The 12,761-nt window shown below is 41.7% G+C and overlaps 1 protein-coding gene across 1 annotated transcript in view; it reads left to right on the forward strand.

The window, feature by feature from the left end:
• Window positions 1-12,761, forward strand: part of gucy2g (guanylate cyclase 2g) — a 75,096-nt gene that overhangs the window by 9,272 nt on the left and 53,063 nt on the right. The window contains exons 4-7 of the mRNA XM_078224333.1: window positions 1,198-1,380; window positions 5,791-5,935; window positions 9,404-9,539; window positions 10,377-10,531. Coding sequence (XP_078080459.1) covers window positions 1,198-1,380; window positions 5,791-5,935; window positions 9,404-9,539; window positions 10,377-10,531 — 619 coding nt within the window. The remainder of the gene's footprint in view (window positions 1-1,197; window positions 1,381-5,790; window positions 5,936-9,403; window positions 9,540-10,376; window positions 10,532-12,761) is intronic.

Here is a 12,761-nt window from a genome sequence, read left to right on the forward strand (position 1 = left end):
AATCCAATGCAACAGTGGCTGAATGTCCACAAATAATGAGGATCCACTGTTAGAATGTAACCAGTGATAACATTGGATCTGTTGTAATGTGACCAATGGTAACAAGCTGTAAGAGTCAGCTGACCCAGTAAACCACATAACCAATGACAGAATGATGTGATGATCAGCTGACCAACTGGCGCAGTATGAATTAGAACATGTTGGGAATTGTGGGGAACTTGGAATGGCCCAGGGTGAGGCATCAAGTTTGGAGTAATGAAGTTTCTTTATTAAACCTTTTCCTTGATTTATAAGTTGGAGTAAGTTTTGTCATATTTTTATCGTCTACACTGGAAGAGTTCCTTCTGGATCAACATCCATCTGTCGGGAAAGATACAAATGAAAGATAACAAGTAGCAGGATAAAGATAAAGTTCGAAAGAATGTACAGTGTACAATTTATCAGTTTTGCATGACAACAATAAATGTATCTCTTTCACTTCATGCCCTGACTGCCAATTACTCATAAAGGATAAGAACAAACATGTACAATTTAGAATTCAACAATCTTACAATATGGCAGAATTTATTAAAACAAGATACAGCTCCAACTGTCAGCCATTGATAGTGGTACTTCATAATGTTCTGGAATCACCATCCAGTTTCAATAGGCCACAGGGTAGATTTTACAAATTAATGGTCCCCTGGCTTATCAGGAATTCAGGCACAGAAGTCAGCACAACCTGTATGATTTCCTATCCATTAACATTTCAGCCGGGAGCACTCATCTTTAAGTTCTGCCCCGACATTTAAGTTTTGTTTCTATTTGTGTTTCAACAAAAAGGAGACAAAAGTGAAGGCCTTAATCCTCATGATTTATAACATCATCTGAAATCCTTGACTGAAGTGTAGTGTTGATACTCGGAAGTATCCATTAATGTCTATAGATCATCAAAAATTATGACGCAGAGGCTGTGGCTGGCTGGGTTTGTAAGGCTAAAGTTATCAGCTGGTGTATCCATTAGGTTTGTAAGACAGGAACATTCTGAACTTGAATTTCCTTCTTTGGTGCATTTGGAAATATTCAAATGTGAAGGCTGAGTAACAGTGATGAAACTCATCCAGAGCATTTCAATTTCCTCCTTACTCCCAAAAATAAAATCCGTAAGACACTATGGGAATTGTTCATACTGCCTCAAAGCTTTCTTCTTCACCACAGGATAACTTTTGGAAACCTGATTCAGTGGATGGGAATGATGAAATTGCCTTGAACGCATTCACATCAGTATTTCTGATTGCACTGAAGTTCTACAGAGAAAACGGCTACTTTAACTTTCTACAAGAAGTACACCGGCGACTAAAAGGAGCCCCGTTTTACAGTGAATTGTCTCCGGAAACAGAGGTTTATGACAACTTACTTATGTTGCTAGAACACATTACCATTCTTCAATGTTAAAATTAAAGTTTATTTTTCGAAACATAGAAAATAGGAGCAGGAGGAGGCCATTTGGCCCTTCGAGCCTGCTCCGTCATTCATTACAATCATGGCTGATCATCCAACTCAATAGCCTAATCCTGCTTTTTCCCCATAACCTTTGTTCCCATTTGCCCCAAGTACTATATCTAGCTGCCTCTTGAATACATTCAATATTTTGCATCAACTACTTCCTGTGGTAATGAATTCCACAGGCTCACCACTCTTTGGGTGAAGAAATGTCTCCTCACCTCCATTCTAAATGGTCTATCCTGAATCCTCAGATTGTGACCCCTGGTTCTGGAGTCCCCCACCATCGGGAACATCCTCTCTGCATCTACCCTGTCTAGTACTGTTAGAATTTTATAAGTGTCTATGAGATCCCCCCTCATTCATCTGAACTCCAGCGAAAACAATCCTAAACTAATCAATCTCTCCTCGTGCATCAGTCCCGCCATCCTTGGAATCAGCCTGGTAAACCTTTGCTGCACTCCCTCGAGAGCAAGAACACCCTTCCTCAGAAAAGGAGACCAAAACTGTACACAATACTCTCAGTGTGGCCTCACCAAGGCCCTGTATAATCACAACAACACATCCCTGCTCCTGCACTCAAAACCTCTCGCAATGAAGGCCAACATGCCATTTGCCTTCTTTACTGCCTGCTGCATCTGTATACTTGTTTTCAGTCACTGGTGCACAAGGACACCCATGTCCCACTGCACACTCCCATCTCCCAATTTACAGCCATTCAGATAGTAATCTGCCTTCTTGTCTCTACTTCCAAAGTGAATAACCTCACATTTATCCAAATTATACTGCATCTGCCATTGATTTGCCCACTCACCCAACCTATCCAGATCATTCTGAAGGATCTCTGCATCCTCATCACAGTTGACCCTCCCACCCAACTTGGTATCATCTGCAAACTTTGAGATGTTACATTTTGTTCCCTCATCCAAATCATTAATATATATTGTGAATAGCTGGGGTCCCAGCACCAATCCCTGTGGCACCCCACTAGTTACTGCCTGCCAATTTGAAAAGTACCGATTAATTCCTACCCTTTGTTTCCTCTCTGCCAACCAGTTTTCTATCCATCTCAATACACTTACCCCAATCCCATGCGCTTTAATCTTGCATGGTAATCTCTTGTGCGGGACTTTGTCAAATTCTCTCTGAAAGTCCAAATATACCACATCGACTGGCTTCCCCTTCTCAACTCTACTAGTTACATCTTCAAAGAATTCCAACAGATTTGTCAAGCATGATTTCCCCTTCATTAATCCATGCTGACTCTGTCTGATCCTGCCACTGCTTTCTAAATGCTCTGCTATAAAGTCCTTGATAATGGTCTATAATTCCTTGTTTTCTCTCTACCTCCATTTTTGAATATTGGAGTGACATTAGCTACCCTCCAATCTGCAGAGTCTCTTCCAGAGTCTATAGAATCCTGGAAGATGGCCACCAATGCATCCACTATTTCTAGAGCTACTTCCTTAAGTACTCTGGGATGTAGATTATCAAGCCCTGGGGATTTATCCACCTTCAATGCCATCAATTTTCCCAGCACCATTTCTCTACTAATATTGATCTCCCTCAGTTCTTCCCTCTCACTAAACCTTGCATTCTCCAACATTTCTGGCATCTGATTTGTGTCCTCTTTTGTGAAGATGGAACCAAAGTATGTATTCAGTTGTTTGGCCATTTCTTTGTCCCCTATTATACATTCCCCCGTTTCTGTCTGTAGGGGACCTACATTTGTCTTCACCAACCTCTTTCTCTTCACGTATCCATAGAAACTCTTAGTGTCAGTCTTTTTGTTCCCTGCAAGCTTACCTTCGTACTGTATTTTCCCCTTCTTAATCAATCCCTTGGTTCTTCTTTGCTGAATTCTAAACTGCTCCCAATCCTCAGGCCTATTATTTTTCTTGGTCAATCTGTATGCTTCTTCCTTAGATTGGATACTCTCTCTAATTTCCATTGTAAGCCATGTGGATAGGCAATGACAAACATTCAAGGAACACATGGGGGAACTGCAGCAACTGTTTATTCCTGTCTGGCACAAAAGCAAAATGGGTAAGAGGGCCAATCCATGGCTTACAATGGAAATTAAGTAACTCTCCCCAATCTATCAAGGCCAACTCATACCTCATATCCTCATCGTTTCCTTTAAGATTCGCACCCTAATCTCCGAATCAACTACTTCACTCTCCATCTTGATAAAAAATTCTATCATGTTATGGTCGCTCATCCCCAAGGGGTCTTGTACAGCTAGATTGGCAATGATTCCCTTCTCATTACACAGTATCCAGATAGCCTGCTCTCTAGTTGGTTCCTCCACATATTGGTCAAGAAAACCTACCCGTATACACTCCAGGAATTCCTCCTCTACAGCATTGTGGCTAATTTGATTTGCCCAATGTGCAGATTAAAATCACCCGGATCACAAATATTCCCTTATCACATTCATCTCTAATTTCATGTTTAATGCCATTCCTAACATCACCAATGCTAGTCACAAGTAAGGCTTACATTAACGCTGCAATTAAGTTACTGTGAAATTCCCCTAGTCGCCACACTCCGGCACCTGTTCAGATCAATGCACCTAACCAGCAAGTCTTTCAGACTGTGGGAGGAAACCGGAGCACCTGGAGGCAACCCATGCAGAGAACATGCAAACTCCACACAGACAGTGACCCAAGCCGGGAATCGAACTTGGGTCCCTGGCGCTGTGAGACAGCAGTGCTAACCACTGTGCCACCGTGCCGCCCACAATGAAAGTGAATGGAATTTAAAACAAGCCCACTAATTTATATATTGATAGATACACTTATTTATTGTATTCTGCTGGCAAGTCAATTCATTATTTTTAAATTTGAAAAAAAAAGTTTCCCTTGTAGTTTAATACGTAAAACAGTACCAGGTAAAACAACGAAAAGCACTTAGGTTTAATTCCTGGAGAATGTGCATTTGTGAATGTCAAGTGAGACAGGTCAACCATTGTGTGATTCCCTTCCGTCAAGGCTCAGTCATGATGATGAATACCTTGTAGTGATGTGAATGATCTGGGAAAAACTTTCCTCCGCATTTGTATTGAGATGAGCATAGGGCTAACATTACATTCTATGGTGTAGTGAGAATATGTTATATTGGCAGCCACAATATGGTATGGCTAGAAATAAGACATAAAATAGAAATAAGGCACCTCTTTCAAAAGTTAGAACAAATAAATAAGAGTTATTTGAGACAAGATTTTCTGCTTGAAAAGTTTATTTATTAGTGTCACAAGTAGGCTTACATTCACACTGCAAAGAAGTTACTGTGAAAATCCCCTAGTCGCCACACTCCGGCACATGTTCGGGTACACTGAGGGAGAATTTAGCATGGCCAATGCACCTAACCAGCATGTCTTTGGACTGTGGGAGGAAACCAAAGTATCCGGAGGAAACCCAGGCAGACACGGGAGAACGTGCAGACTCTACACAGACAGTGACCCAAACCGGGAATCGAACCCGCGTCCCTGGCGTGTGAGGCAGCAGCACTAACCACTGTGCCACTGTGCCACTCCTTGATAACAATTCTTGGCGCGTAACAAAAGTGATGTTTTGTGGAACTCAAGGAGGAAAATCTGAATGATTCATGTTCCATCAAATGACTAGCCCCAGACTTGAAGATTGTCTTGCAAAACAATGTAAATAGAAAATAATCATTATTATTAAATGGCTATAGAATTAAATAAAGCATTAAAAATATTGAAGACTTAGTCATGATACCGAGTGTTGCAAAAGAGTTATCTGCTGTAATTGTGTCATCTATTATCTTCTCATTAGCCTTCAAGCTTCATTGGGATATCTTGTGAACCTTTTATAATAAACTATACACATAACATTCCTAAGAAGGCGTATCCCAGCACTACTTAGTGTCAAACGAGAGGTAATTCTGTTCAATACAAAACAAGGCAATGTGCAAAATAACCCCAGCCTGGGATGAACCAAGTGGTGAAGAGGCTATTGCCTCATTTAAGACAATAACGATTGAAAATAGTAAAATTAAATTAAAAAGGGAAAGTGGAATTAGGCTGGATAGCTCCTTTTAGGCCAGCAGCCACGCAATGGTCTGTATGATCTCTTTCTGTGCACAAATGTCTATGTTTCCCATGTGAAAGTTGCTTCAGGGCATATACCAGGATATGATTATGAAAGAGATAGTAGTAAGTACTCTAAATGAACTATATTATTCAGCAGATTTAGATGAACAACGAAAGGGAACATATTGGTGTGACAATTGATTTTTACCACAATTTTGATCTTAATCTATATTTTGTCTGGTATAATGCAGGTGAACTCCTATTCAGCTTATCTTCATGATGCAGTAATGCTGTATGCCATGGCTCTCCAGGAAATGTTAAAGGAAGGAAAGAACCCATTTGATGGAAGAGCACTTATTAAGCATTTGAAACGTTTTGGTAAAGGGCGATTCTATGGTGTGTAATATAAAACATTGTACCTCAAGCTTTCTTTCATTTGTTTGTCATCACTTTGCTCTCCAAATAGCATGAGTCCCCTCCTCAACGACTTGCAAACAGGGCACATTGAAACAGAACCTAATTACAACAGCTTAATCCTAGCTTCTCTCATGTTTATTAACCTTTGCTATGAACACCCCTTTAACGCCAGGAAAACAAGTTAACATTGGAAGTGATGTTTTATTCCATGATGAGTGTTGTATGAGGAATGATTGAGGACTCTGGGTCTGTACTCGTTGGAGTTTAGAAGGATGAGGGGGGGATCTTATTGTAATTTACAGGATACTGCGAGGCTTGGATAGAGTGGATGTGGAGAGGATGTTTCCACTAATAGGAAAAACTAGAACCAGAGGGCACAACCTCAGGCTAAAGTGACAATCCTTTAAAACAGAGATGAGGAGGAATTTCTTCAGCCAGAGAGTGGTGAATCTGTGGAACTCTTTGCCGCAGAAGGCTGTAGAGACCAGGTCATTGAGTGTCTTTCAGACAGAGATAGATAGGTTCTTGATTAATAAGGGGATCAGGGGTTATGGGGGAAAAGGCAGGAGAATGGGGATGAGAAAAATATCAGCCATGATTGAATGGCGGAGCAGACTCGATGGGCCGAGTGGCTTAATTCAGCTCCTATGTCTTATGGTCTTATGCTTTTATTGATGCAACAGTGAGGCTTTTTATATATATTTCAAGTGCATTGGAATATCAGTGTTCCAAATACCGCATTGTTTTTATTATACCAGGTTTGGTCTCATTTCATCCCTTCCTCACTGTGGCATTTCGTTGCCATTCCTCCCCCTTACTCTCTGGAGGAAAGATGAATCGAACATAGATTCAGATACAGTATCCAGCGCAATCCTCAAATATGGGCCGGAGGGCACCAAGTGCTTTTCCTTTCAATTTATAATACTCTGCCGCCAAACAAACATTGTTCCTCGTGGCCTTGCTCAGATTCCACAGAACTTGTCAGTTTAGTAACAGAGGGGCGACTAGAATTTGAAACAGAGGGGCGACTAGAATTTGAAACTTTTGGCTACTTACTCAAACTACAGGGTACATCAAGAGGAACTTTCCAGAATTCTTGGGGTGGGAACCATGACAAAAGGCTTTTTAAAATTACTTGAAAACTATATTTTCTGAGATATTGATGTTCAGACAAAAGTGTAGAAGGGAAGGTGACGGAGCGGTAATGTTTAATGGACTAGTAATCCAGAGACTCAGGCCTGAGGATGTAGGTTCAAATTACACCAAGGTTGTAATGCCTTTAACAAGGTCCACAAGGTGGACCTGTTAGAATATGATCTCCCTGATTGAGGCAGTTATAGCTATCCAATCTGGGAACCCTGCAGAGGTATATAAAGTGGCGTGTCGAGGTTACCGGCACTCAGGGTGTATACTCTGTACTCCGAAGTACCTGTCTGAGTATTACTAACACATGTAAATAAATCTGGATTTGGTGAAGAGACACCCAGCTCTTTGGAGTTATTCTAAAGGTGGTTGGTGGAATTTAAATGCAATTAATAAATCTGGAATATAAACCACAGCCATGCAAGTATCATCGATTGTCATAAAAACCCATCTGGTTCACTAATGTCCTTTAGGGAAGGAAATCAGCGTCCTTACCTGGTCTGGCCTACACTTGACTCCAGACCCACAGCAATGTGGTTGATTCCTAACTGTCCTCTGAAATGGCCAAGAAAACCACACAGTTCAAGGACAATCAGGGATGGGCAACAAGCACAGGCCTTGTCAATGACACCCACATCCCATGAATGAATAAAGACACCAAATCATCCTGGGAAAAGTTGGATTTTGCCGAATGTGCAACAATTATAAAAATAATGCACAATTGTATCATTAATGGGATCCATTTCCATACAAATCTATCCCTCATGTGATCATGTTGCAGTAAAGCCTTTTACAAAAATGAATAATGTATGTATGGCAGTTTATATCATAGAATCATGGAATCATAAAATCCCTACAGTGCAGGAGACTATTTGGCCCATCGGGTCTGCACTGACCACAATCCCACCCAGTCCCTATCCCCATAACGCCACGTATTTACCCTGCTAGTCCCCCTGATAGAAAAGAAACCCTACAGTGCAGGGGGAGGCCATTCGGCCCATCGAGTTTGCACCGACCACAATCCCACCCAGTCCCTATCCCCATAACGCCACGTATTTACCCTGCTAGTCCCCCTGATACTAAGAGGCAATTTAGCATGGCCAATCAACCTGACCCGCACATCTTTGGACTGTGGGAGGAAACCCACACAGACGGGGAGAACGTGCAAGCTCCACACAGACAGCAACCCAAGCCGGGAATTGAACCGGGGAATTGAACCAGTGAGGCAGCAGGGCTAACCACTGTGCCACCATGCCGCCCCCATATTAACATACAAAATATGTTTATTTATACTCCGTTTCTCAACATTTTTCTGCCTTGAAAGCTATTTGCGACCACATTCCTCCTCCAACTGGGAGTCTAGGATGGTCTCACCTATTGTATTTCCCTCCACTATTGTGCTTACCGCCCTGCAATAGTGAAGCACAATTGGAGAAGGGAAATTTGGGGATTTTTGTTCCCCTTTCTCACAAATGGGATAGTTCATTTCTGTCCAACCGGCTAACCGAGAACCGATGATGCTCACACAGTCCAAACAAAGGGACTTCATCTGTTTCTTATCTCTTGAATTAATTGTTCTCTCTGTCTTCTTATCATTCTTTCTGTACCTCGTTTGACATTGAATGCATCCACTCCAAGTTACGCCTCCTTCTCACTCGTTTTGCTGTTGCTATTGCAATTTTTCCATCTGGCTAGTTGCTTGCCCTGTTCACTCAGGTCTCCGATACCCTGTTCCCTTCGCTGCCTCATTTTCAGCTCAGATTATCAGTGACTTGGCATGCAATATAATTTAAAGGCTAAGCACACAAGGGCAAATCTAACAGCAGACATCGTTAGTTGTCCAGTCACAGTCTATGATGGACAAACTAACCATCCGAAAGAAACAAGGTCAAATGTGAATGTTAAAATTGCAATATCTCACTTATGGATGGACTTTATTTTACAGACCAGAACTCAATGGGAATGAATGGTGTACTTAGCGATTGTGGAACTCTCTATTTTGGAGTTAACGGTGTCTGCTCAGCCTCTCCACTGCAGGTCTATCTACGACTGAACAATCACTGAGTATCTTTATGCAGTAATCCATCCTCCAAATCTAGTCAAACTCACATAAGTTAACGTTTGCCTGCTTTTAATTATGACAGTGTTGATAAGGATGTCAAAAGAGTATTGGAGATTGAAACTTTCCTTTGTAAATAGAGGGCAAGAAGTCCATATGGAGAGGACAAGTGTCTGTTTATCCTCTTGCAATACTAGAAACTATCTGGAAAATGAGAGCAGAAATTCTACTCTTTGCCTTAATAGGTATAACTGGCTTGGTGGACATTGATAGCTCTGGAGAAAGATATATGAATTATTCTGTGTATGACCTGCAATGGTATGAGAACATCACAAAGTTTATTCCTGTTCTTCACTATGACAGCTACAGAAAATCAATGAGGTAGGTTCTGTTGAGCTATTATCAGCTCATTGCATACTGTCGTGCTTTATAACAGTTTTTTTCATGTCGAGGACTTGATTTGATGATAGTCTCATCCCTCTGAAGACTCATAAAAAGAATTTGTTACATTTACATTATATTTGGCATAAGGAGAAATTCAGAGCTCTATATCATTCTAGTAACAACTATATCACCTTCGCATGATACAATGATGTGTTTCAATAAAATAATGTAAATATTTGGCCAGCACTCGTAAAAAATAATCTTCAAAACGCAGTGCTTTATGCAGTCAGAGTCTGATAATCTTGTCCAGACATCTTTATAAATTAAACATCTATTTATGGGCACTGCAATTTTAACATTTCATTCGGAACAACGGCTGGAATTTTACCGCCCCTGCCCACCACGGGAATCGGAGCGGGCAAGGAGTGGACAATGGGAAGGTCCATTGACCTCGGGCAGGGAATTTACGGTCTCGGGATGAGCGAGTCTAATAATGGAGGGAGAGATTGCGCCTGTGCATAAAATCATGAACACATTTATAAAGAAGTTGCAATTTTACTACACACGATGTACAGATAGGGGCCGGAATTTTACAACCTCACTTGGGCGAGGCTCGTAAAATCCCACCCGAGGCCAACGGAAAATTCCGTTCTGCGAGCCCCGTGGCGGGCGAGGTGGTAAAATTCCGGCCCCATCTCCCTCATAAACATTGAAATGTTCAATAGAATGCATACTACAAGACAGGATTTTACCTCATCACAGACAGTATGCTTAATCTCAGAAGACCTACAGAATGAATCAGAGAATAATTATTTCCTCTTCCCACTTCTGCAGCCCAACAAAGGAATTTGCCAACATTTCCTGGCCAAGTGGGACTCCTGTTAAAGACTACCCTGAGTGTGGATTTCACAATGAGCTTTGTGAAGCAACGTCCAGCAGCAGACATTTAATCAAGTCATTCTCCTGCCTGGGACAGCCAGGGTGCACCAGTAGGTATTTTCCTGCCAGTCAACTTGTGTACATTTATAACATGTATAGACATATTTATAACATTTATCACATAAATATTGGCATGCACCAAGGCAACATGGGGATGAATCTCCTCCTGATGATTACTTAACCAAGGTACTTAATGCCATTTCTTTCCTACAATAGACAAATAGGACAAATTTCACTTCATAGTCAGGCCTGTTTCGTGCGATGGTGAAAAACACTATCAAATGATATTGCAACTTAAAGAGCTAAATTCTGAATACAGTAACTATGAGGTTCATATTCCTCTAAGTAAGATTAAGGCTAATTATTTGACGCTCCTCAACCTCCGTCGTTCCAGTGAGAACAAACCAAGTTTCTCTAACCTCTCCTCATAGCTAATGCCCTCCATACCAGGCAACATCCTGGTAAATCTTTTCTCTACCCTCTCCAAAGTCTCCACATCCTTCTGGTAGTGGGGCGACCAGAATTGAACACTATATTCCAAGTGCGGCCTAACTAAGTTTCTATAAAGCTGCAACATGACTTGCCAAGTTTTAAACTCAATGCCCCAGCTGATGAAGGCAAGCATGCTATATGCCTTCTTGACTACCTTCTCCACCTGCATTGCCACTTTCAGTGACCTGTGTACCTGTACATCCAGATCCCTCTGCCTTTCAATACTCTTAAGGGTTCAGCCATTTACTGTATATTTCCTATCTGTATTAGACCTTCCAAAATGCATTACCTCACATTTGTCCGGATTAAACTCCATCTGCCATCTCTCCGCCCAAGTCTCCAACTGATCTACATCCTGCTGTATCCTCTGATGGTCCTCATCGCTATCCGCAAATCCACCAACCTTTGTGTCGTCCGCAAACTTACTAATCAAACCAGTTACATTTATGTATATTACAAACAGCAAAGGTCCCAACACTGATCCCTGAGGAACGCCACTTGTCACAGCCCTCCATTCAGAAACGCACCCTTCCACTGCTACCCTCTGTCTTCTTTGACCGAGCCCAATTCACCAAAGATGCTTAGACTGCACCTTCCAAATCCATCACCACTTCCATCCAGAAGGGCAAGAGCAGCAGATACATCACCACCTGCAAGTTCCCCTCCAAGCCACTCGCCATCCTGCGTTGGAAATTGTAATAAGTCTTCGGAGGCAGAAGTCACTTCACCAAAATCCCTTTATTTACAAACTCTAACAGCAGTACACAGAGTGCTAGCAGTCTATCTCCAGGGGATGTCAAAGGAACTGACACTCACAGTTAAGTACAAGGAAAAGACTCCCTGATTGTCCCATCAATAGGATCCTTAGTCAGGAAGTTCATACTCCAATAGGCCAACCTCAATGGCCTGATTGAAGTCATTACAGAAATATATCGCCGTTCCTTCGAAGTCGCTGGTCAAAATCCTGGAATTCCTTCCCAATCCACAGCCGTGGACTGCAGCATATCAAGAAGGCAGCTCACCACCACCTTCTCAAGGACAACCAGGGATGGTCAGCAATGCCCATGTCCTACGAATTAACAAAAAAAAAGTTAAATGCACACATTTAACACATACAAATTAAAGAGCAGGAGGAGGCCACTCAGCCCCTCGAGCCTGCTCCGGCATTCAGTAAGATCATGGCTGATCTAATTGTAACCTCAATTTCACATTCCTGCCTGCCCCCAATAATCTTTCACCCCATGATAAATACACATATCCCACATGGGTGGGCACCCATTTGGATGTATTTGCTTGAGAATTACCACATTCATCCAAGTAGCATTTAGAACATCAAAGGAATCATAACTGATTAAATGAAAATGCTGTGGAAAAATTTGAAGGTGAAACGTTAAAAGAAAATGTTATGAGGGACATCCCATCATCGTACAATAATACTAAAAAGTCCTTAAAAATGAGTTATGCAGAAGATTTTATTCATTCAGGAGAGCGGTTTGTTTAATAGATAAATGAGGTGGCTTTTGTGAGCTGCCTAATGGGTGAGTGCATGAATATTTGCAAAAGTAAACTCTGGCTAAGAACTATGCTAAACTATTTTCAAAAATGCACAGCATTATATAGATAGAAGATAGAAACCCTACAGTGCAGAAAGAGGCCCTTCGGCCCATCGAGTCTGCACCGACCACAATCCCACCCAGGCCCTATCCCCATATATTTTACCCACTAATCCCTCTAACCTACACATCTTAGGACTCTAAGGGGCAATTTTAACCTGGCCAATCAACCTAA

This window comes from Mustelus asterias, chromosome 11, assembly GCF_964213995.1.
Source record: "Mustelus asterias chromosome 11, sMusAst1.hap1.1, whole genome shotgun sequence".
NCBI lineage: Eukaryota > Metazoa > Chordata > Chondrichthyes > Carcharhiniformes > Triakidae > Mustelus > Mustelus asterias.